The sequence below is a fragment of the Spermophilus citellus genome, assembly GCF_964194105.1.
Source record: "Spermophilus citellus genome assembly, chromosome: 2".
Taxonomy (NCBI): domain Eukaryota; kingdom Metazoa; phylum Chordata; class Mammalia; order Rodentia; family Sciuridae; genus Spermophilus; species Spermophilus citellus.
Genome location: NC_138183.1, coordinates 44,631,380 through 44,657,422, shown reverse-complemented (window position 1 = coordinate 44,657,422; position 26,043 = coordinate 44,631,380). Strand labels below are relative to the sequence as shown.

The 26,043-nt window shown below is 33.9% G+C and overlaps 1 protein-coding gene across 3 annotated transcripts; it reads right to left on the bottom strand.

Moving 5' to 3' along the window:
- Nucleotides 1-234: 234 nt before the first annotated feature.
- Nucleotides 235-25,765, bottom strand: C9orf72 (C9orf72-SMCR8 complex subunit). Of its 3 annotated transcripts, none has more exons than XM_081282652.1 (12): nucleotides 25,647-25,765; nucleotides 21,474-21,706; nucleotides 18,713-19,200; nucleotides 17,581-17,640; nucleotides 16,478-16,573; nucleotides 15,696-15,760; nucleotides 14,401-14,473; nucleotides 11,530-11,646; nucleotides 7,112-7,347; nucleotides 3,728-3,785; nucleotides 2,409-2,518; nucleotides 235-2,285 (listed from the first exon to the last, which is right to left on the bottom strand). In XM_081282652.1, the coding sequence occupies exons 3-12, from the start codon at nucleotides 19,154-19,156 to the stop codon at nucleotides 2,099-2,101; spliced, it is 1,446 nt and encodes a 481-aa protein (XP_081138778.1). In that variant the 5' UTR covers nucleotides 19,157-19,200; nucleotides 21,474-21,706; nucleotides 25,647-25,765; the 3' UTR covers nucleotides 235-2,098. The 3 variants fall into 3 exon arrangements, with proteins under 3 accessions (XP_081138778.1, XP_081138780.1, XP_081138779.1); XM_081282654.1 differs by lacking the exon at nucleotides 21,474-21,706 and having other exon boundaries at nucleotides 18,713-18,802; nucleotides 19,096-19,200; nucleotides 25,647-25,669; XM_081282653.1 differs by lacking the exon at nucleotides 21,474-21,706.
- Between the last annotated feature and the right edge of the window lie 278 nt (nucleotides 25,766-26,043).

Below are 26,043 nucleotides of genomic sequence, written 5' to 3'. Positions count from 1 at the left end.
GCTATATTTATTAATAAAACTTTTTTCATGGAGTGAAAATGCCAATCCCACTTCTTGCTTTCCAAATTAAAGAGTTCAGATTACTTGTACTTTTACCTTGGATACCAGTACCAGATACCTAGAATGAGTAACTTCAGGTAATATTAATATCATTATAACAGAAAATTTTAAAAAGTTTACTTAAATACTATTTTACATTTGAAATATGTTAAGTGAAAAATTAAAATGCCATCCTGAAAGTTAAACAAAACACTATTTTATTTTTTAAACATAAGAGTGCAGCATCATTCAGTACCTTTAAATATATTTTCTTTGAAGATAGAAAATTAAAAAAAGATAGTTTAGATCCAACACGACTGTCAGCCAAATCAGAAGCTAATCAGTCTTCCAATATCATAATAGTGTTTTTTCCTGAACAATAAGTGAAAGAGACAAAATTTCAAAGATATTTTATTCAAAATTCTCCAACTAGGAGAAAAGATAACAATGTTCACACATGCTTTAATAACTTATTTCACTGTACATCTTACGTTCTATACAACAATACAATAAACCAACAAAAGAAAATAAGTCAGCACTTAAATAGGGATCTACCATATAAAAGCATTGAGCACATACAGGACACTAAAAGATGGTATCTACAAAATTTTTCTTGACTGAGCTACATGTAGTATATCCATCTTGTTCAGTGTTTAAGATGTCTACCTCTTTCTGACTCATTATGCAAAAGCTATTATGACCTTTCAGAATAGAACATATCTTTTTCATTAAATTTTGTAGATGGGAGCAGAAGGGCTCTATCAATTTTATATCTTTCATCTACTTATATTTTCCCTTTCATGTCACTTCCAGTTTTAAATAAAAATATCTGTGTTTGATATGCTCCTATGTCAACACTTCTCTAGCAGAGAATTATGTTAATTATTTTTTAGCCAGTAAAATGGTCCAAACACATTAAGGAAAGTAAAGAAACAGACCACTTAGTTCTGACAAAAATAGCACCTAAAAAAATATCACTTCTGTCAAGTTTTTCCTGCTGCTCTTATGTGATGCAGGCAGCAAGGCAATAACTTCCAATACGTGGGCAGAAATAAAAGGTGGAAGAAGACCAAAAACTGTTTTCTGTTCTCAAAAGATCTTATTAGTTAGTGTATTCTCTAATGCATTTTATAAACTTGGATCACCATGACTGCCAAACCAGGTAAATGATAGACTCTGTATGAGAAAAATAAGTGGAAAGGACTGACCAGTGGAATCCGAACTTCTTCCAAGTAATTATACTTTCCATGGGGGGGCAGGGAAGGCACAGGAGGTGCACATTTCTATTTGGCTTGAAAATAACAAAAATTAATCTGAAAAGTTGGCAACAACTACTAAAACAATTCAATTTCCTATATTTTCCTGGACAGAGCTTAACCATATTGGATGTTGACAACAATGATAAACAAAAACCACACTGAGTTTACCATAATCAGGGACTGCACATAACTGCCTGACATTTTTATATAGACTGAATTCTAAAGACTAAATCTACAAAGTAGGATCTAATGATTAAATTTCAATAATTATTGAATTATTGATCAATCTCTTCTTCATATTCAAGCTAACTTCTTTTCTGTGGAACTGAAAATTTTAAATGCTCTAAATTTGCAGATGATTGCAAAAGTCTTACAGTAATCCTACACACCAAGAAACACCAAAAAATGTCAAGTCAATTACTATGATATATGCAGAAGCTAACTCAGATTTCACTTTGATACGTGTAAACCATGAATCATAAATTTCAAAAAAAAAAACACAGTAGTTGTGGTCAAATTTATATACTATTAATATATCTTTAAAAGACAACAATAGTATTTGTTATAATTGTAAACAGAAGCCCCCAAGAGAGCACATCTAGAAAGAGAGATATTCAATGTTAACGATGCACCTGACATCCCCTACAGACCTCTTGTGGCAACTGTAGTGTAACTAACTTTAACTGCAATGCTGAGTAGGACTCTAGGGGAATAATTTGGGGGAATGATGCTTCCCACACCATGGAACTATTTCAATAGCAATAGTGACTGTGATGAAATATACTTAATAAATTCCACGTTTAAAAAGTCATCAGGACATCTCGTTCTTGTACACTTGTGTAGAAAGGTCTTCCAAAGATAAAAGAATGTAGGCCTGGTTTGATTTTCTCTGCTAGAGCCATTATTATGTTAAGATCGCCCTCTGCTGTTAAATCAAGGTCTATCTTCAGATTCCGAAGAGATTTAAAGGGCTTTTTCCCCTTCTGCCTACAAATAATAAAAGAAAGAAAGAAAGAAAGAAAGACCCAAACATTATAATACAGCAAATATCAAAAGGGAACAAAACAAAAACATACAAAGGCTTTTCTTCTGTAGAGGACTGTTACTCACGTATCATCTTCTATGTATTTTATTAGTGTCAAGGCTTTTCTGTGAAGGACAAGCAGAAACTGTGCAAGGAAAGTACTCCTGAGAGATAAACCAGGTTTCAAATGAAAGACCTGCAGGAAAATGAAGCATTTTAACACATAGATTTCCTACCATTCTATGTATACAGCATGTTTCCCTGACAGTGTTGGGAGTTACCTGGCATTTTCACTAATGCCCTCTAATATACAGGAGTATGGTAGTAGCACTAGACTGAAAGCAATCTGAGTTTTTATAATTTCCTATTTTATCTATTTTGGTGCACTCAAATTCTGCATTCTATATCAAAATATATCCATGATCATTTATTTTATTATGAAAAAATCATTATGTAAGTTATTTGATGCTGTATTATCTAACTTTTTTCTAATCGAATCTTAAAATTTCCTATTTTATCTATTTTGGTGCACTCAAATTTTGCATTCTATATCAAAATATATCCACGATCATTTATTTTATTATGAAAAATCATTAGGTAAGTTATTTGATGCTGTATTATCTAACTTTTTCTAATCAAATCTTAAAATTGAAGCCTTCAGAAGTTAGGCCATGCTCATGGACTATGGTTTTGAAATACATATCTATATTCTAGCATGGGTAGGAGAAATGTGTGCTTATGTAGGGGGAGAGTAGAAGGGTTTTACTTCGGCATGAGAAACATGGAAATTGCATGACTACAAATTATCCTTGAACTTTGCAATATATCCTTGAACTTTGCAATATATCACAAACTACACAGACCTGGATCCAAATTTTCCAGTTAACATAAGGATCTCATTATTTCAAAGTTACACGTATGACAGTCTCCTGGCTCAATCCCCAGAACAACATTACAACAATGTTTTGTTATATAAGAAATAAGTCCCAGGTATCTATCATTTTCTTCAAATGTGTAATTAAGTAAATATTTTTTTAAAATGAGACAATAAAGATGTTATAATCTAAACAGAAGTATACTAAGTTTTAAGAACATTTTTGGCTCAATAAAAGCAAATAAATAACTTACCTCCCCTCAAAAAACAAAACCCCTGAGTGAGGCTAGCATTTGAAATTAAAATATTTATTTTCAGTGGGAATGCTGGATCTTTAATTGTTAATGAGGCTAGTCTCTACTAATAATTCATAAGAAAAATGCTTTAGGAGCTTTAGAAAGATCATAGAATAGGTACTACAAAAAAGAGAACTTAATTCCATGATGTTTCAAATATATAGCACAAGCACTATATGATATGTTTGAAAAGAAAACATTTAATCATTCTGACAATGGATGGTTCCATGTTTACCTGATCCAGGAAGGCTTTGACTAGAGTGTCTCTGTGTAAGACATCCTGGAAAATATTCCTACAAAGAAAAGAAAAGGTCCAAATGTTGAAATGGCTGTTTAAGACACTTTCTACAACCTCTCACTCCACAGTCAATAAGTTAAATTCATATAAATGGTATATCATGCATAAACATATTTATTAGATTATAGATGTACATTTTTGGAGATAGAAAATATATTTCCAGAGGCTGGCATTGGATATTTAATGGTACAATGTGTGTTTAGCATGCATGGGTCCCTGAGTTCAATTCTTAGCACCAAAAATGAATAGATAAAAATAAATAAATAAAATTTAAAAATACACAGATCCAAACTCAAGGACATTATTGGTGTTTATCAGGTTAACATATAATTATTTTTTCTAAATAATATTCCCACACTATGGAACTACTTCAACAGCAATCATGATTATGATGAAATATACACAATACACCAGAAAGGGTATGTGTACATCTACTAATCTATTTCAGAACTCTCATCTTACACATACAACAAAAGTCTTGGGGCTGGGAATGTGGCTCAAGCAGTAGCGCGTTTGCCTGGCATGCGCGGGGCTCTGGGTTCCATCCTCAGCACCACATAAAAATAAAATAAAGATGTTGTGTCCACTGAAAACTAAAAAATAAATATTAAAAAATTCTTTTTTTTTAAAAAAAGTCTTAGACAATTAATAAATATAATTGCTAATTCTGACAATCTCACAAAAAAAATAAAACCAGCAGCAAAAATAACATTAATGTTATCACCAAAAACTAAAACAAATCAGTGACATTTGAGTGGGATCAAGGAATAAACCCAGTTGATAATTGGCGATATCACAACCTCTGGGTTAGCATTAAGAGGACACCATCTGCAAATAACATGAACTAGAAACCTAAGAAAGTGTCATCTACCTTGGCAATGACCAAAGAGAGAGAAGTCAAGACATAATACCCACTTGAAATGATTTGTGTCTAACACAGCACCTAGGACATACCAGATGCTAAAACAAGAAAGGCTGTTTTCTTCCCAGGCCTCACAGCTTTTCATCTTTTCTCTTCCATCTTCCTTAGGTTTCATTCAGATCAGAGAGGTGACATAACATTCAATAAACGAAGTAATTTTTTAAATGAAAGAGAGACTGAAAATAGTAGATACAAATCATCATATTACTGATAGGAAGGATACAGAAGAGAATGGGTGGTACAAACTAAGTAAGAGAGTAACTCAAGTTTCTTAATTTAGGAGATGAGTGTAACTAACTACAGCAGGAACTGAGAAAGGAGAAGTCAACATTTCAAGATTATTGGCTGGGCATTAACAGCACCACTTTTCAAGCTTTGAGGAGAGATTGTGACTATAAGGCCCAGTGTTCTGGTTTATTTCATTGAATGAATATCTCGATCATATCAGAATTGTATGAAGCAAAGTATCTAAAAATATTTTCAGTGACTGGATTTTAATATATAGACAGTGACTAAAATTATTTTTATAAGTTAAGTTGAGGTAGAATGCTTGCCTAGTATGTATAGGTCACTGGGTTGGACCCCAGCAGAGCAGGAAAAAAAAAACAAAAACAGCTCCCATACATAGAAAAAGTAAGTAGTATTGTTTAAAACACAAAAAATGGTAAAATGAGTCTACCACAAATTAAAGTTTACACATATTCTTGTAATCGAAACTATTTTTCAAACTTTTATGTTCAAAACATTTAGGGTTGTAAATAAAATTTTAAATTTATGACATTATTATGCCATTTTCAGCAAAACAAGAATATCTGGCTTAAACATATTTACAAAACAAAACGAAAACACTAAATGGTTGCAAACCCATTCTTTTTTTGTTTTTTAAATACAGCAACAACAGAACTATTTTCTTTTTTTTTTTTTTTTTAGAGAGAGAGAGAGAGAGAGAGAGAGAATTTTTTTTTTAATATTTATTTTTTAGTTTTCGGCGGACACAACATCTTTGTTGGTATGTGGTGCTGAGGATCGAACCCGGGCCGCACGCATGCCAGGCAAGCGTGCTACCGCTTAAGCCACATCCCCAGCCCGCAAACCCATTCTAAAGTTTACTAAATTCTCTTAATGGAGCTCCTAAGCAGGCAATCAATCAAAAAAAAAAAAAAAAATTCTAAACCTTTTAGAAAGTACAGATTAATTTTGAGAAATCTATATTCATACCCAAACTACTAATATGTGAAAACTCAGTGACATGGAATTCCAATTTGGCCAATGCTTTTTTTCTGAAGCAATTCCTCTAAAACTTTCTAAATAGCCAATGAGAACACTGGAGACCTGAGAAAGATGGACCCTAATTAAGTCATCTTTATGCATATAGAGACCTATGTTGCTGGGGATTCCTTGGACATAACGTTCTTATTCTGTGCTTTTGGTCAACATTTTACTATGGCTACTATGCTACATGAGTCTGTTGCCTCAGTTCAAAATTTTTCTTAAAAGCAAAGCATAGAGCTACTCAATCCAATTTTATTGCTGCTTTATATACTTCAACCTAGGTTATTATAGTTATGGTTTTTTGAGTATATTCTATGTGCCAGCACTGTGCCGAGCACTTTTAATTGATTCAAAAAACCCTAGTATACTACAATTCTTTTTCTGACTTCAGAACACCATTTAAGTATTTTCTTGAAGTTTTATAACTATGAATTATCATCATCATGTTTTTTTCCTTAAATGATCCACAATCAATATTTAACTGTCATTATTATTCTTTTTAGTGCACTGATCACACTTTGTGGTAAGAAATGACTAAGGCAAATATAAAAATAACATAAAATATATTGCATGCAATATAAAACACAAAACATAAGAACACTATATTAATGTATTTCAACAGTTTAATTTTTTTTCACAATATCTTTATTTTGTTTTTTTATCTTTTTATGTGGTGCTGAGGATCGAACCTAGAGTCTCAGATGTGCAAGGCGAGCACTCTACCACTGAGCCACAACCCTAGAATTATTTAATATTCATGTACAAGAAAAAAAGACTTGGAATTACTTTATATAATAATCCTGTTCACTAAATTATACACTAAATTATAAGTAGTGAAGGGAGGCTATTAACCATACTATTTCCTACAGGCTATGAGCTCAATACCTATTTGTTAAAAAAGTATTTAAATGTTTCTTTTAAGAGCTAATTTTAACTTATTTTAGGGGAAACACAATAATATTTTCAAAATGGATAGCTTTTTTTTTTTTAAAAAAAACAGTTGATTAAATATTTTTTAAGCATCATTATGCTAGTGATATTTCTTTCCTTTTAAATATAATGTGTTTGTTTTTACTCATAAAAGATTCATATTGTTTGCCAAAATCAAAAGGCGGAGCATTACATACAAATCAGGAGTGAAGCTCTCATCTGTGTAGATGATGGTGTCCTGTGCCATGTCTTCTTCTGAAGTGGCTCTCCAAAATGCTGTCAGCTCCGATCTCATGTATCTACGCTGATTATAAATGTGTTCATGACAGGGTGGCATCTGCTTCACAGTATTGACATCCACATCGATATGTGTGGTGGGATATGGTGCATACATGACTTGACGGAAGGGCAGTACAAAGCTTCCAGTTGAATCCTGTCAGAATGAAAAGAGAACTTACTGTCTTACATGCCAAATGATATGAAGTTTTTTTTTTTCTAATTAAAACAATGGCTTTGATTTTATTCTAGAATTTTATCATACCTTACAGACAGAAGTGTTCATTACAACATCAGTTTTAAAGCAAAAACATGAGAAACACTTTAAGCATCCAAAAAGAAGTGATTAAATAAATTTAAAATGAATTTATTATCTAATTGATAAAAATAAAATTACTGAAAAGTTCATGTTGAAATTGGAAGAGGTTTACAAAATATTGTGAAAAAGCAGGTTAGAACATGCAGAGTATAATTCAATGGGGAGAGGTTGAAGAAACTACATAATTTACAAAGCTGAATTAATATTTCCAGAGATTTTATTGTTTCAATATATTTTTCATTTTTAATTGACACATAGTAATTATACATATTTATGGGGTATAGTATGACATACATACAGAAGAAAAAAATACTAGAAAGATATGTGCCAAATAATAACTGTGGTTATATCCAGGCATAGTGGTGCATGTCTATAATCCCAGTGACTCAGGAGGCTGAGGCAGGAGGACTATGAGTTCAAAGCCAGTCGGAGCAACTTAGCAAGGTCCTGAGCAACTAAGTGAGACCCTGTCCCAGGATAAAAATAAAAAGGGCTGATGATGTTGCTCAGTGGTTAAGTACATCTAGGTTCAATTCCTGGCATCAAAAAAAAAAAAAAAAAAAAAAAAAAAAAAAAAACTGGTTCCTTATTGATTGTATAATTACCTATTGTGTATGAGATACTATGTTATGAAGAGAACATAGAAGCTATTTCACTCTAATAATGCTGCAGTAATCATTTTTATATTATGTCAAGGTATTTTCTGGAAGGTTATATAATTTAGATTTGCATGGAGAACTCCTGAAATAGTTTTTCATTAAATCAGTTTCAAGTTTTCCATTAAGCATCTGGTACTGATCTCTTTCAGGATAAAATTATATAATAAAATGAGAGGCTGCTGAAGAAACCTTTTATGTTATGCCTTTAGTAGAAAGAAGTACAAATTTTTAAATTTGTAAAACTTAAATTAGAAACATGCTTCTTTAGTTTATTTTAATACTATTCTTCTGAGTGCAGTACAGGCATTTTACTGTGCTCAATTAATAATTTATAAAGCTGAATTAATATTTCCAAAGACTATTGTTTCAATACATTTTTTATCTTTAATTGATATATAGTAATTATGTATGTTTATTGGGTATAGTATGACATTTCAACACATGTGTTCAATGTGTAATGATCTGATCAGGGTAGTATATCAATCACCTCAGATATTTATCATTTCCTTTTGTTGAGGATATTCAAAATTCTCTCTACTAGCTATTCTGAAATATACAATTGATTGCTGTATTAATTCAAAATAACGTGCTACAGGACACTAGAAGTTATTCCTCCTATCCAACTGCATCGTTATACTCATTAAGCATCTTCTCTCCATCCCTTCTCCCTCACACCCTTTCGAAGTTCTGGTAACCATTACTCTATGCTTCTATGAGATCAACTTTTTAGCTTTTACATGTATGTTAGAATATAGATTATTCATCTTTCTATGCCTAACTTATTTCACTTAACATAATGTCTTCCAGTTTCATCAATGTTGCAGCAAATAACAGAATTTCATTTTTTTTTTTTTAGAGAGGGAGAGAGAATTCCAATATTTATTTTTCAGTTTTTGGCAGACACAACATCTTTGTTTGTATGTGGTGCTGAGGATCCAACCCGGGCCGCACGCATGCCAGGTGAGCGCGCTACCGCTTGAGCCACATCCCCTGCCCCCAGAATTTCATTTTTAATGACTGAATAATTTTATTTATCCATCCATTAATGAACATCTAGGGTGATCTCATACCCTGGCTGTTGTGAATAGTACTGTAATAAACACACCAGTGAAGATGTTTCTTTGATATATGGATTTCATTTTTATTGAGTACATACTCAGTAGTAGGACTGTTAGATCAAATGGCAGTTCTATTTTTAGATTTCTGAGGAATCTTCATATTGTTTTCCACAATGGAGTGCTAATCTATGTTCCCACCACAAGCGAGCTCTCCTTTTTTTTTTTTTTATCTTTGAAAGAATGTTATTTTTTTGAATTTTTGATCATATCTACTCTAACTGGGGCTAAGATGGTATCTCATTGTCATTTTAATTTGCATTTCCCTAGTGATAATATTGAACATTATTTCATTTGTTTATTGGCTATTTGCATACATTTGACAAATGTCGATTCAGATAATTTTTAAATCTGATTACTTTTTTAAAATTTGCTGTTGAGTTATTTGAGTTCTTTATACATGCTGGATATTAATCCCTCATCTAATGAATAGTTTGCAAATATTTTCTCCTTTTCCACAGATTGTCTCTTCCCTCTGTTGACTGTTTCCTTTACTGGGCCAAAGCTTTCTAATTTGAGATTATCACATTATTATTTTGAATTGATTTTGTACAGGTTAGGAGATAGTGGTATAGTTTCACTCTTCTGTATACAGATATCCAGTTTCCTAGTACTATTCATTAAAGAGACTTTCCTTTCTCCAATGTGTATACTTGGTCCCTTTGGCAAAGATCAATTGGCTGTAAATAATGTGAATTTGTTTCGGGATTCTCTATTCTGTTTCACTGATCTATGTTCATGTTTTTATGTCAGTACCATGCTGTCTTGCTTACTATTACTTTATAGTATGTTCTGAAGTCAGGTATTAGGCCATCAAATTTGTTCTTTTTCCTTAAGATTGATTTGGCTATTTAAGGTCTTTTGTGGTTCCATACAAATTCTAGGAGTGTTTTCTATGAAGGATATCATTGGTATTACAAGAAGAAATGCATTGATTCTGTAGATTGCTTTGTGTGGTAAGAACATTTTTAGAATATTAATTCTAGTCCATGAACACTGGATGTCTTTCCATTTTTTGGCATCATCTTCAACTTCTTTAATCTGTTTTATAATTTTCATTGTAGAGATCACATCTTTGTTTATATTGCTCCTAGATATATGTTTTTGTAGTTATTGTGAGTAGGTTTTTTTCTTGATTTCTTTCTCGAAATTTTGTTATTATTATGTCAATCAGTACCATTTGTATGTTGACTTTTTAATTTGTAAATTTACTGAAATTGTTTATCAGTTCTAACAGTTTTTTTGGTGAAGCCTTTAGGTTTTTTGATATATAAAATCAAGTCATCTACAAACGGATAATTTTATCTCTTCCTTTCTTATTTGGGTGTCTTATGTCTTTCTCTTGCCTTCTTGTTCTAGCTAAGACTTCCAATATCACACTGGACAGGAGAGGTAAAAGAGGACATCCTTATCTTGTTTCTAATCTCAGATGAAATTATTTCAACTTCTCTCTAATCAGTATGATATTCGTTGTAAGTTTGCCATATTCAGCCTTTCTGGCATTGAGGTGTGGTCCTTCTATACCTAATTTTTTAAGGGTATGTGCAACATTTTAAAATATTTTAATACTTATTTTCTTTCATTTTGCTATGCCTACATCCTTAAGAAAGCATTTACTATGAAAGAATCACACAACCATAAGGAAAGCATTTCTTCATTTCTTTGACTATAACTGAGACATCAATAGTAAATTCAATAAAGTGCATAATTGCTTTCCCTTAATTATTGAAAATAATTATCAATTACCTTTATATGTTTTAGTCTTTGAAAAATAAAGTCAGTTAAATGAATATAAACCTTTTCTAATATGTATTAGTAATACATACTTTTTCAAATGTGTATATTAATATATATATATATGAATTACTCAAATCTTACACACTTTTAAAGATCTTTAATTTTCAATAAATTTCCTATGTAAATACAAAATGGTAACACAAAAATTCAAATTGGTTCAGTAAAAAGAAATATTTAGAGGTGCAACCTAATTCAAGCACATATTTTTAAAAAAATCCTGAGGCTATACACATATCTACACAGGAAACCACCTGGCAAAGAAAAGATATTTCATGGTGTTACACTGACGATACTAAATATATATTCATAAGATAATATAGTCTATGCTCAGAACTATGTAAAGGAAGTCAGTCCTTGGGCATTAAACAAAATACTTCAAGTATTTTTACAAAGAGTCTCAAAAATTATTTTTAAAAAATGGTTTCACTTGTGATAAATGGAAAGTATACCTTTAGCAGGCCTTGCACAAAGAGTCCTGACTCATATTTAAATGATGATTCTGCTTCACATAATCTGGAGCATTTTCTCTCTGCTGGAGTCAGAAAAAGGCATAATGTTCTCACTATCTATAAAAGAAAAGATTTTAGCATTAAAATATGAAGTAAAAAGACCACTGATTTGCTTATGAAAATTTTTTTAAATTAAAAATTTTAATTGTTTTGTCAATTAACATAAAAATATAAATCCTGTATTCCTTAGTTACCTGGAACAGTCCATAGGATATAACACTTTTTACTTACAAAAGGTGATTTTTATGGCCAAATGAGTTCAAGATATGCTTAGTAAATTAACTGTATGGTGTCTCAAAATCTGTAACTTTTCTTTTTTTTTTTTTGTACCAGGATTGAACCCAAAGGCACTTAACCACTGAGCAACATCCCTAGCCCATTTAAAAAAATCTTTTTTTCTTTAAATTTTGAGACAGGGTCTTGATAAGTTGCTTAGGGCCTCACTAAGTTGCTTAGGCTGGTTTTGAATTTGTGATCCTCCTGCCTCAGCCTCCCCAACTGCTGGAATTACAAGTGTGCACCACCACATCTGGTAAAATCTGTAATACTGAATACATATCGTGACTCTCCAGGTGAAAAATATAATATGTACCTTTTCTCATACTTATTTGACATATTTGTATTAGGTTATTAATTTTAGTGGGAATTTATGACCTAATACAGTAATTGGTTATATCTCCACCCAGCAACAATTGTTTTTCAAGCAAGTAAATAACTTTCAAGAATAAAACTAAGTGCATTTAAATTACCCAAATTATAACTTATGTTGTAACAGTTCTACATGTAAATCCCATTATAATGAATATCAAGGAGTATCCAAATTCTTAAACCAAAAGAAAATTAATTCTATTAAATTTGACTTAATATAAACATGCTATTGGTGGGGGTTCAGAAAACACTGATTCTAATAGCATCTGACCTAGGGTACAACTAGAAAAAATAAAAATGAGCCATATAACTGTTGGAATTCAGACTAGAGTGATAATGTTAAAGCACTGGTTTTTAATTACAGAAGTGGAAACTTTTTTGTCAAATTAAAAAGACAAAAGGCAAGCTATTCAATCTTAAGAGGATAAAGGATGAGAAAAAAATATTTTTTTAGTTATACATGGGCACAATATCTTTATTTTTTTTTAAGAGAGAGTGAGAGAGAGAGGAGGACAGAGAGAGAGAATTTTAATATTTATTGATTTTTTCTTAGTTCTCGGCAGACACAACATCTTTGTATGTGGTGCTGAGGATCGAACCCAGGGTCTCACACATAAGAGGAGAGTGCTCTACCGCTGAGCCACAACCCAGGCTGGAGAAAAATTTTTAATAAACAGAGCCTTCCTCCTTTCATAAAGCAGACTGAGAAGCACTTCTAAAGAACTCTAAGGCTTTGTGGGGGTGGGTCACAAATGGGAAGCCACATTTTTGGGGCAACACAAATAAGATTAATAGTCTCTAGATGAAATATAATGAGAGAATATTAATCTCTCATAAATGGTTGTATAAGAGATATAATTTTGGTAAATTAAGGCTCATGTGAATACATGGGATGACAAATTAAACAAAAATAATGAATAGCTTTATAAAACAAATAATCACCTCCAACATACCTCTTATTTAAAATGTTGTTAAAAAGAAATTAGATTTGCTTAAATTGATAGACATATGTACTTATCTCTGGATTCTTTCTAATTTCTAACTAATGGTCAGTGAAGAAAAGTACAAAATATCTTAATTTACCGACTAATGCTTGGAAATATAACTAATTGTTCACTAATTAGTTACTCAAAGCACTGAAGGAAGTAGTCAAAACATTACTGAATAAAGTATAGCCTCCACTTACCATCTAGAAATATTAGCTCCCTAAAAAGGATAGACATGGGGTAAAAATCAAGGCAATGAAATCAAGATGATCAAATGCAGTTCTTCAGAACTAGTATTATAGGCCAGGCTATATGGGCAATGGCCAAACAGACTCCATTTTACCCTAAGATTCCATGACATGTAAGAAATCCTTCTCTCCTGGGAACACCCTGCCTCTGTACCCATCAACAGTTGCTTGGCATAGCATGTGTGACAACACAAAATGGCAATTCTTATATAACGTAAAATTGTTCTCTTTGGTTACCATTTTTCTTGAACAAAGTACCCTGTCAAAGAATGATTGCCTAGACGTTAGTAACCATTCTTTAAATTGTATTCAACTGGGTCATTTTGACACACTTTCCCTTCTGTTTATGATTTTAGATCTCATGACATTTGTTTATGGTTTTGAATCATAGCAACAGCCACTTATGATTAATGTGTTTCTGGAATATAAAGGTAGACTCACAGCCTGGGATAGAATCGAAGGGTGTAGACTTGTAGCCTGTCCCTTGGCCTGCCAGCTGGTGAATTCAGACTGCCTGCTGGTGAATAAATGTTCCACCTCTTGCTTTAAGATCAACTTAGTGATTTATTGCAATCTTGCCATAACACTAGTACCAAAAGTACATAGCTATCTTTATATTTATTAAAGATAAAATTGGGAAATAGAAGGCTTTTAAAAGCTATCTGATTTTAAAATATTCTCAAAACCCTTTATACACAACTGAGATTGGTGTTTATGAGTTATCAAAATGAAACTGATAACTGAATTCCTATTCAAACAGTTCATTTCAAATTCATTCTGCCATAGGGTATCACAATAATTCGCTAACATTTTATTTTTTCCTTATACTATTAGACCATTTGAATTATAACTTAACATGTAAATGACAATCCATGACATGTTAGTAGTATTAAAATTCAGATCATAGTCTATGTTATAAAATGAATTACCTTATTTACTTTCTCTGCACTGCTGCCTACTACAACAGAGCAGCCACAGGTTTGCAAGTGTGAGCTGATGGCACTGTAGATCAATAAATAAAACAGATTTAAAACCCTGGCTATAAAACAATTTCATAAATTTAAAAAAATAGTAAATAAGCTTCAAATAACTCAAGAGTAGTTTTACATGATAAACACCAACACCATAAGTATAATACTATCTTTTATTTGTATGAAACTTCACATTATCTAGGGGCCTTTCACAGAGATTGTCTCGTTTGAATATTAAGATGACCCAGTTAGTAAAATATTATTTTATAGCTTAAGAAACTGATATGTAGAGGGGTTAAAGCCAAATGAGATTAAAAATAGTATATGAATGGCTGACTTAATAGATTTAATACTAAAGGGCTTATGATTCAAGCTATTAAGATTTTTTAGGTTAAACATGCCTGATACTCCATCATGAGCCTAGAGGAAAAGAATGTAAACATAAAAGTTAATACTTTATTTTTTCACTTCTCATTTTTAAAAACAAAGTTCACGATTATCTGCAAATGTAAAGAAATATGAGATAATACATGCAAGGCACTTGGTATTAGGAACTAGCACATAGGCGCTCAAAAAATAGTGGTCATTACTATTATTTTCCTTAGAAGAAATATAAATAGAAAATGTGAGCTATTGGCTCATAAGTGATTTTATGTGCCAGATAGTGTTGTAAGTGCTTTATATGATTTATCTGATTCAATGCTCACAATAACCCTAGAAAGTAAGTACTATTATTCTTCCCATTTTACAGATGAGGAAAAGGAGGCACAGACACCTTAGGTGGCTTATCCAAGCTCACACAACAGTAACCCAGGCAGTCTGGCTTGAGAGTCACCCTCTTAAGTACTAAACTTCATAGTTAGATAAAAAAGATCAGCACAAATAATTTTAACGAATAATTTCCATTTCGAGGCCTAAATTACTTGAGGCTATCTATAATACAACTTAATTTAAGGATTCTTAATTTTAACATCAATGGGAAGTAAAACAAGAAATCAGAATGAAAGGACCAAGCTCTCTTGTCTGGGTACTATGGAAACTCAGCATCTTAAAACACTAAAAGGAGTAACAGCAGATATATCACAATGAGTGAAAAAGTAACACAAGTGTTAGTTCAAATATGCAATGTTATCCTTAAATTGTCTGGGGAAGTAGGTATCATTATTTTCTTCCGTCCAAATCTTGTTATGGGTGAGCATATAAGATTTGTATCTGTTTCATTCAGCATTTAGGAAATGAAACAAAATTCTTACTTGAGAAGAAAGCCTTCATGACAACTGTCACCAATATCATCATCATTGAGTACCGTATCAGCTATCTAAAATGCACCCAAAAAATGAACAAACGAAAAAATTAGTCTGGGTAAAACAGGATTGAGAGAATGCTTTTATACCTAAGTTTTAAAGTCTAGGTTCAATATAACACATTGTCCTCATTTTGGAGCATCAAGAAAACCCATAAAATAATCTCTTTGAACTATCACAACCTTTTAAAGAACAAATGTGAAAGGTGGTCAGTCAGGTTAAGCAACATTTTTTACAAGACAACTTCCTCTTCTGAGCTGTCAGAATCAAGAGACCAACCTCAATGACAAAGTCAGAAAGCAGTAAGAATATTTTCTAAAGATCTCTCTCTATACATGCATAATGTGTGATTTAAAATGTTCTCAACAAATGATTAAGGAAACTAAATTAGTGAATGTAAGTAAACTTCCATTAATAGTCATTAATTTGCACATTGCTTTGTTGCAAAAAATACTGTATTAAATACTTTAATGTTTCTATAAGTTCTGGAATTTTCCCACTTTTAGGAAACATAAAGGTGGTAAAATAACTAAATTTAATTTTGCCATGACTATCAGTGATAAAAAACTGATCATAAAATTCAGGATTCTATGTGTGCTTATTTGTGGCTAATACTTCATCCGAATAGTATAATGATAAAATGCTTACCAGCAAAATTAGAATGTTATTAAAATACATAATAGTAGAATAATTCAGGGGAACTGATCAAGGTTACCCCCATAAGAACTTACATCTATTTCTTCAGGAACACTGTGAGATTTCATAGATGAAAGCAGTTCCATTACAGGAATGACTTCTCCAGTAAGCATTGGAATAATACTTTGACCCTGCACAATAAAGTAAAATGAAGACTTTGTTAATGCCCCATACTTTCACAAGAATTATTTTGCTTTTTTTGCAGACCTTGTACATGCTAGGCAAGTGCTCTTCTACTGAGCCACACCCCAGGAAGCCACACCCCTAGTCTCTCATTAGTATTTAGAAAACTAAATATTTTTTAAAGCATCATTCTGTCCCAGTCATACTGAGGAGAACCAGAGCAAAGGCAATGTAGCCATGCTTAAAAGATTGGAATTTTACAAGAAGAAACAAAAAGGGAGGGTAGCCTATCAGAGCAATAAGAGTAAAGTTAAGAACATTTTCTCCACTGACGATTCCCTTCAGGAGAACTTTTCTGCCCCTCAATGAAATGGACTGTATTTAATTTCTATGAGGGAAGTTATCCTCTTGTAGTCATGCTTCTCAAACTCTTAGCATCTATTATTCCCCAAGGTCATTCAAAGGTACAGGATAAACATGGTATCTTTTCCTAAGGAATCAATGTTACTGAATGTCTAAATGGTAAGAAGCTAAAAAATGTCACTGGCAAATTTCAATATTAAAACAAACAGATATATCATGGAATAAAATATAAGCTGCATTAGTTTTAAAGATACAGCATGAGACTGAAGAAATAGTCTTAAATGTGCTTAAAGCTGTGTTGCGCCCTGAACACCCACTCCTCATCTTTCAGTTACTCATATACAGATATCTGAGAAACAATACCTAGAAGATCATATATACATTTTAAAAATTTTTATATGAACAAGTTTTCCAAAAAAGGGAGCAAAATAGTAATTTGTAGATGTAATTATCATTTCCCTTTATTTATTTATCTTTTCAGATGTAAAATATAGATACTTTTTGTCCAGTTTATTTTATATGAAGACTGTTTATTTTCAGACTCACTCTGTCAAACTAACATGTCGTTAAGGCCTTATAAGGAGCCAAATGCCTTGTATGGATATATGCTATGGGAATAATGGGATATGACTGCATGTAATCTGCATTTTACCTGATCTTCCATTCTCTCTGTGCCTTCTAAGACAATCTTCTGGACATTTTCTTGCCTTTCCTAAGCAAAAGAAAATTTACTTATTAAAACCACTGCATTTGAATACTTATTTTTTCAATATAGATATGTTCTGTGTAATTTACTTTATAGAAAAAAATATTCTCTAGAGGGAACTAAAGGGAGCAAGGCAGGATGAACCCAACAAACCCATGCTTTCATAGACAGTATAAAACAAAATACCCTTTATTCTGCAGTGAAAAAAGAAATATAATTTAGCAGGAAACAATCAAGTTTACACCTGCAGTTTCAAAAAGGAACATGATAAAGCATTTTTAAATGAAACAAAATCAAATTGAATCTGAGGAATACAGAGCTTGTTTATTTTAAATGATTTTCATAAACATATGAGGAATAAGGAGGTGAGTCTACAAAGAGCAAATACCTATTCTTTAAAGGTGCTATTTCTCCTTACAATCAGTTAGAAGTCTTACACAATTAATAATGCCTTAGTAAGACTTTCAGGTTAGTATTAAATTGGAAAGTAGGAAGAAAACTTAAATTTGTTCTTTCAAAATGCTAGAAGAATACTGAAATATAAATATGATTATATATTAGAGTACAGGATTTAGTGGGAAATGATAATTCCCTCTAGCTTAACCTGCAAAATTAAAAGGAATATCTATCTCCTAGAAACTGTTTGGTCCAACCTTCTCATTTTATAAATTTGGGAACTTGGCAAGTTAAAGGGACCAAAGGTTCCCAGCAGATAGTTTCTGAAACAAATGTTCTAAACTATTATACCTACACATTGTTGTAAGTACAAGACAAGGTCATGCAATGAAATAAAAATAAAAATGTTTTAGAGTCAAAAGCTCCTAAGACAAATCTAAACTCTAAAAATTTCTTTTTCTCTAAGCTTTAGCTTTTTGTTTGTAATACAGAGTTACCACCTCCTACCTTCCATGATTACTGTGAAGACAAATTCATTTATATCTAATGGTGTAGACATAAATATATGTTGGCTTATGTCAAATGTTAAATGCATATAATTTCCAAAAATTAGATAAATGTGTCTGAAAATAAACCCTGAATGGCTATGTTAGCATGATTAACAAGCTGAGAAACCACTCACCTTATGCATCCATATCCTTCCTTTCCGAATAATATGCGTTAATCTATCAACACACACTCTGTGAAGTGGGAGATAGAAACTAAGTTCCGTCTGTGGAAGTATAATTGATAGTCCATAAGTACTCCGATCTCCATTCCAGTTTCCATCGAAGATTAATGAAACAATAATTACTCCTTTTTCAGACAAGACAAAAAACTTTACATCTATAGCCCCACTCTCTGCATTTCGAAGAATTTCTCCATTTAGGGTGTGGTTGGCAAGAAAAGTTATTTCTCCATCACTGAGAAGTACCTGATCTGTCTTAGGGGCCCAAATATGCCTTACTCTAGGACCAAGAATATTGTCCCAGTAAGCAAAGGTAGCTGCTAATAAAGGTGATTCACCACTTAAAGCAATCTCTGTCTTGGCAACAGCAGGAGATGGTGGTGGGCAGAGAGTCGACATCACTGCATCCCAAATTTCACATTATCCAAATGTTCCAGAGATATCTAGATGAGAGCATACAAAGCAATGATTAGGTTCAGCAATTTTAAAGATATCCATCCGAACCCCCAAAGAGACGAATATTATAACTAAAGCTCATACAACAGACCATTGTTACCCAAATATCTGGACTATGTGCAATTCTACCATGATTAAATATTTGGTTCTTAACCATTATAACTAAAGAGGGGCAAAATGGGAAGGGGAAGTCTCAGCTAGACATGGTGACACTTCTTGTGGGTTGAACTGTGTCCCCCCAAGATAGGTTCAAACTCTAACCCCTTATATATGTTAATGTGACCTTATTTGGAAATAGGTGTAATTAAGTTAAAATGAGATCATATTAGATTAGAATGGGTCCTAATTCAGTGGGCTTCTAAGGGGAAAGAGAGAGATTTGGAGACATGTAGACACAAAGGCAAGACAGCCATGTGAAGACCAGAAGATAGAAACTGAATGATGCAACCACAAGCCTGAGAATGCCAAGGACTATAAGTAACACCAGAAGTGGAAGGCACAAGGAAGCTTCCCTACAGCCTGTAGGATCATGTTCCTGCTGATACTGGACTTCCAGCTTCCAGAACCCAGACAGAATGGATGCTATTTTAAGTTATCTAGTTTGTGATGCTTTGTTACCCTAGCCATCTGACAGTAGAAATACCTTAAACCTGCCAAAAAAATTTTTTTTTCATAAGATGACAAAATCACATGTCTGAAGCTACAACAACAACAAAAATGATTAAAAAGTTTGGTTATCCTTGACAAACTCTCTGGGAATCAGGATACTGAAGCTCACTACTGGTGAGCTGAAAGGTAAAAACACTGACAGGTGAAAACAAAGATAAATACATTTAATACATTAGTAAAGAAAATGGTATAGTACTTTACCATTGTGAAGAGAGTTCTATACTAAGTGGCTAAAATAAATGCTTCAGTTATTAGAATAGGAAAAAACAAACAAATGGATAAAGCCCGTTCAAAGCTTTCAATCTGCTGAGGAAACAGACATAGAGAACACAAACAAGCTTGCAGCCAAGCTAGAATGCAGGGCTCAACTCATATATCTTGATCCACTCAAAGACATCACTCTGAAAGTGTATATTCTATGTAATATTAGTGTAAACCTAACCAACCTTGCAAGTACTATAATTGAAGACTTATAATCAAAGACTGAAAGTGAAAACCATTAGGACAATTTCATTTAAGCAAGTCTAAAATTATGGATTCTATTATCATAATGTAATGGAGAGCAGCTACAGGTGAATGCTGATACACCTGTTTGATGACTTTGGAGCTAACATTTGATTTATAACAAAATTTGTGTCAAATTAAACCATTTTATATTAAGGAATTTTATCTACATATTGTCAAGAGAGTTCAGAGTCTTATGAAAAGCAGTGACTTCTATTTTTAAAGTTTGTGGTGAATATTTTTATCATACTATGAAAAGGCACACAAACTATGGCAAAACACTTAATGGTGAAGTATGTACGAAAATAGTTAACAAAAAAAAAACAGTATTTACCTGTGTATTTTTAATTTCAAAACTTCATTTAGGTAATATTTGCGTTTTAGTATATGTCAATTTAATAAGTCTTAAAAGGCCACAATGGATATGAGCTCTATCGCTTGTTAAAAATATCTACTGTTTTGAATATAACTTCAACAGTCAGTTTACAATGACTGAATACAACAAGGTAATCTGAGTTGGAACTGTTATGATGCTTTTGCTGTCATTATCAACAATAGCAAATGGGAAGTGGAGGCAATAAATTAAAGTAAACACATAGCCATAAAATCATACTGCAAAATATTTCTTTTTTATTCTTTCTTTTTGGATAAAAAGGTGAAAATCAAAAAGGCAACATTACAACTCAAATTATTATATTGAAATTAAAAGAATTTCCTAAACAGGATTGAGAGCTATAGCAAAATCTGATTGAAATATGAGAAAACCTTTTACCTGATTGTGAGAACTAAATTACTAATAATCACTAATTACATTCAGTCTCACTCCTAGTATTAGAAAGAAAATGAAGGCTAAAGATCATGTTGAACTGCTTAGCTTTAAAAGTTGACAAAAGAAATACAGTAGTTGCCCCTTATCCTTGGGGGATACCTTCCAACTGGATGCCGGAAACTACAGGTGGCACCTCTCTCTATATACTGTAAACTCTAATTTATGAATTAGGCACAGTAAGAGATTAACAATAAAATAGAATTGTATAAGTTATGTGAATGTTTTCTCTCTGAAAATATTTCGTTGTACTATACTCACCTTCTTCTTCCTATGATAATGGGAGATAATACAATGAATATGTAATAAAGTGGAGTGAATGACATATGTGCTGTGACTCAGCTTTAGGCTACTAATGACCTTCTGATGATACATCAGGAAGAAGACATCCACTTCAGGTGATCCTGGATCATTGAATCATGACAACATTGATGTTAGATGTTAGCAGGAGACTACTTTGATGGTTGAAGATCTTCCAAGTTCAAGGGAGTTTTCTGGAAGAAAATTTAATCAGAAGTTGTTGTCTCTAACTCATAGGGTTGCTGCAGAGGTTTTAATACTATGGGTGACTTTAATGCTGTTCTATCTGAAGGCAGTATTCCATAATTTTGCCCTTTAATGTCTGTGCAATTTCAAATACTTCAGCAAATTTTAGAAATGTTCAGGTTGCTAGTTCTGTTTCAGTTTCATCTTCCTCTTTCTCTGCAGATTACTAAATAAGTTCTTCTGATTCCTCATTTTTAAAACTTCCCAAAGGCCCTCAACGTTTTTCTACTTCTTCATCCAGCATTTTGGCAAATCCTTCTCCACCAACTTGTCTTACAGCTTCTCCAGTATTTTTTGTATACTGCAGTAAATGGCTTGGTGCCACATGTTTCAGAAACCTGCTGATGCCTTTGTGTAAGTTCAATGCTTTCTGGTACAATGTGCTGCCGTCACTCAGAACACATTTTCTGTTTATCATATATCCACAAATTGAATGTGTTTTCCATCTTAACTAAGCACTTATCACACACTGTGGCTGTAACTTTTGTAATTTGAGGCATATCAGCAAAACTAGCATAGTACTTTTTCCTTCTTCACAATTTCACAATTTTTTTATCATAGATCTTAGCAATGTCAACATACAGGGTTTTTTCTTTCCTTATTGAGAACTTTTACCTTTTCACTTAAAGAAAGGAACTTATGTCATTTTCTCTTGCATATCCAAATTGCCAGCATCCTTACTCCTGTGTTTTGGGCCATTATTAATTAAAATAAGGGTTACTTGAACATAAGCACTGCCATACTGTGACAGTCTACCTGATAACCAAGATGGCTACTAAGTGACTAATGGGCAGGTAGCAATACAGTGTGGATACACTGGACTGTTCAAGGACAGCTGGGTGCAAGAGAGCAGAAAGGTGTAAGACTTCATCAAGCTACTCAGAATGGCATGCAATAGAATTTTTCATGTATTATTTTTTAACTATATTTGAATACATAAACTGAAATCATGGATAAGGTGGGACTACTATAACCTAAGAAATGAAATGTCACAGAGAAGTATAATCAGGAGAGTTGTAAACATTAATTTAATGCTCGAATCATCTTTGGTAAGAAAAATCCATATGTACAAATGTGGCAAAAAACGTTCAGCTGAGGGCTGGGGATGTGGCTCAAGCGGTAGCCTGGCATGCGTGCGGCCTGGGTTCGATCCTCAGCACCACATACCAACAAAGATGTTGTGTCCGCCGAGAACTAAAAAATAAATATTAAAAAAAAAATTCTCTCTCTCTCTTAAAAAAAAAAAAAGATTTCTTAAAAAAAAAGGTTCAGCTGAAAACTAATATTTTTATCTACATATTTTATGTACATGTAGTGTAGGCTACTCCAGGTTATCTAACATTAGTCATATAATCTTTTTAGGGAAGCAAGGATCCAAATTGGGTGAGATGGTGGTTTGCCATTCCTATAAAGAAAGAACAGGGTTCATGAGGGTTTACCCAATACACTTTCTAAAAATAATCCAACGTATGCAGACATATTATATTAATTAGCATCTATTTAATCTATTAGCATACTGGTAAATTTGAGCTTTTGCTTCTTTAAACTTTTGCTAAAAATCAGCTATATCTTTCCTGAATGGTATTTAGAAAGTTGACTGGTCCACTGCTGTGAATCAGAATTCTTCTATGATAGGCTCTCATTCCCTATAACAATGTTTTCTGTTAATTTTTCCCAGACCCAAGAGAAGCAGGGTCCTAAACCAGCCCACTTCCAAAACAGGGGCTGCCTATGGCTACTTTAAGGATAGTGAACTGCTTAAAACACTTTCTAAATTTTTAACATCAGGCATTACTCAGAGATGAAGTTCCTAATATCACTATCGAGCCATCTCTCACAGATCAAAGTTTCTCAGATTAACAGGTAAATTAATCTACCACCCCTTGGAAGTACGCAATTAACACTGAACCAATAATAATCTTGAAAGAAAGGAGTCTCCATTTTTTTTTTTAAATCTCTTTCTCTGAAAGTAAACTTTAGACTGCTAACATAGCCAAATAGAGATTTTATTAATTTCTCAAGTGGAATGTAATTGTTTCCTGGAGGAGGTAAATACTGGCTTGGTTCACAATCAAGAATATAGTCTGCAATTTTTTTCACTTTTGTTTCATAAAGAGCACAGCCATACTGGGGCAATTTCCAACAGATTCAGTTTTCTTAAAGTGGCAAGGGCATGGTGGAGGTGCTGGTTAACAGCACTTGTGTAACAGAGGTTTCAGATACCTGTGGTCAAACTTGATCCCAAAATATTAACTAAAAATCCCCCCACTCCCAAATCATAAGTTTTAAATAGCACACCATTCTGAGTAGTGTGATAAAATTCACAGTCTGCTCCAAGGATGTGAATCATCCCTCTGTGCTTTGTATTTATATAGATATATTCATCTATATATTCATATACACTACCTGCCCATTAGTCACTCAGTACTCCTCTTGGTTATTATCATAAGACTGTCTAAGTATCAAAGTGCTGGGTTCATGACAACCTTTATTTTACTTAATAAAGTTGAAAGTACAATGATATTTTTAGAGGGAGAGAGATAGAACATTCATAGAACTTTTATTACAGTATTTAGTTATAATTGTTCTATTTTATTATTAATCTCTTGTGCCCAATTTAAACTGGATCATGTCTGTATGTAAAGGAAAAAACAGTTTATAGTGTTCTATACTATATATAGTTACGATCTGTGGTTTTAGGCTTCACTGGAAACCTTCTTATGTATACACTAAAGATAACTACTCTATATTTCAAATATCCTGGTTCCATATAGTTTTTTTTAAATTTTTAGTTGTAGATAAACACACAGTATCTTTATTTATTTTTATGTGGTGCTGAGGATTGAACCCAGTGTCTCACACATGCCAGGCAAGTGCTTTGCTGCTGAGCTACAGCCCCAGCCCACGGTTCCATATAATCAATACCCCATATGTCATAGTCTTGTTTTCTGTGATGCTCCCAGGTTATGCTAAAAGTTTCCCAAAGTTTGTTGAAGATCCTAATAGTCCTTTTTTGAACGGTTTGTATAAAGTAAAAGTAGTGCCTAATTGTGTACCCTCGCCTTGCAGCACTGGTGATGGACAGGAACAGAATAAACAGAATTTATTCATCTGCGCCTAACAATCTGGGCGTCTGAAAGGGGTAACCCTCCTAGGCCAATGCACCAGACTTCCCACCTTTTCCTGAACACAAGTCCTGGTGGAATTCACCCTGATTAGAGAGACCCTGTGTGGACGCAGACATGTAATCAGTGCACTTCTTTCTGGAACAGATTACCATCAGCCAAGTGATACCTAAGTCACAAGAGTCACTTCCTTTAATAAATGTATGCAATCTCGGAGCTGTGAAGCAACCAGGCCATGTCTCACAGATTGGGAATACACTCTGCCTAGCACTTCTGCCCACATTTACAAAACAGCACTCCTCACAAACTTCTACTGATAATCTACAGACGACCAGTAGTCGGTTCACACCCCATCCCACCCGGGGCTGTCTCCTCTCGGCAGGAGCCCTCTCCGGTTCGCCCAGAGGGGCCGCGCGCACTCCGGCTTTCCGCGGGCCAGCCCCTTCGGTGCCCGAGGCTCCCTTCCTCGAGCCCGCAGCGGAAGCGCAGCTGGAGGTTGCCCCGGGTCTCGGGAAGAGGCCGGCTCGAGGCCTGCGGGCGAAAAGCCGGGAGAGGCCCGAACCCATCCCAGTCTCCGTGCCACCGCCGCCGGGGGCCGGGATGCAGGCAGCCCTACTACGCTAAAGCTGGAAAGCCCCAGGGCGGCTTTCATCCCGGGAAGAGAATGAGTCGAGCGCTGGGAGAAAACCCGCGATGGCCCCAGTGGCGACCCGGCAGGCTGACCCCAAACTGCTGGTCTAGGACTTGCCAGTTGTCCACTCACCCACTCGCCGCCGCCAGAACCTCCGCCACCGCCGCGGGCGCAGGGACCGAAACCGCAGCCCCGCCCCCGGCCCGCCCCCGGCCCGCCCCTCGCGCGTCCTACAGCTACCGCACCGCCCCACGCCGCAGTTCCTCTTTCGTTCTCTTCTGGTTAATATTTATCAGTTCGTTCCATGTTCGCTCTTTACGAATACTAAGAAAGAAAGTGGAGGGCAGGAAGGGTGGGAAAACAAAAACACACGCCACCTGCTCTAGTTAGACCCGCCCCTAGAGAGAAGGAACAGGGCAGCAGGCGTGGCTGACGCGCCAAGCGCCATCTTTTACGTGGGCGGAACTTGTCCGTGCTTGATGCACGCCTATTTCCTAGTAGGACACCGTAGAACACTCTTTGACGTTTT

What these genes read in the sequence shown, in the direction of transcription:
- C9orf72 (XM_081282652.1), bottom strand. Translation starts at nt 19,156, where the DNA reads ATGTCGACTCTCTGCCCACCACCATCTCCTGCTGTTGCCAAGACAGAG. An exon ending in GAGAGCTTCACTCCTGATTT is followed by an intron (nt 3,786 to 7,111) that starts GTATGTAATGCT and finishes TTTTCTTTGTAG; the next exon opens with GAATATTTTCCAGGATGTCT. An exon ending in TCAAAGCCTTCCTGGATCAG is followed by an intron (nt 2,519 to 3,727) that starts GTAAACATGGAA and finishes ATTTTCCTGCAG; the next exon opens with GTCTTTCATTTGAAACCTGG.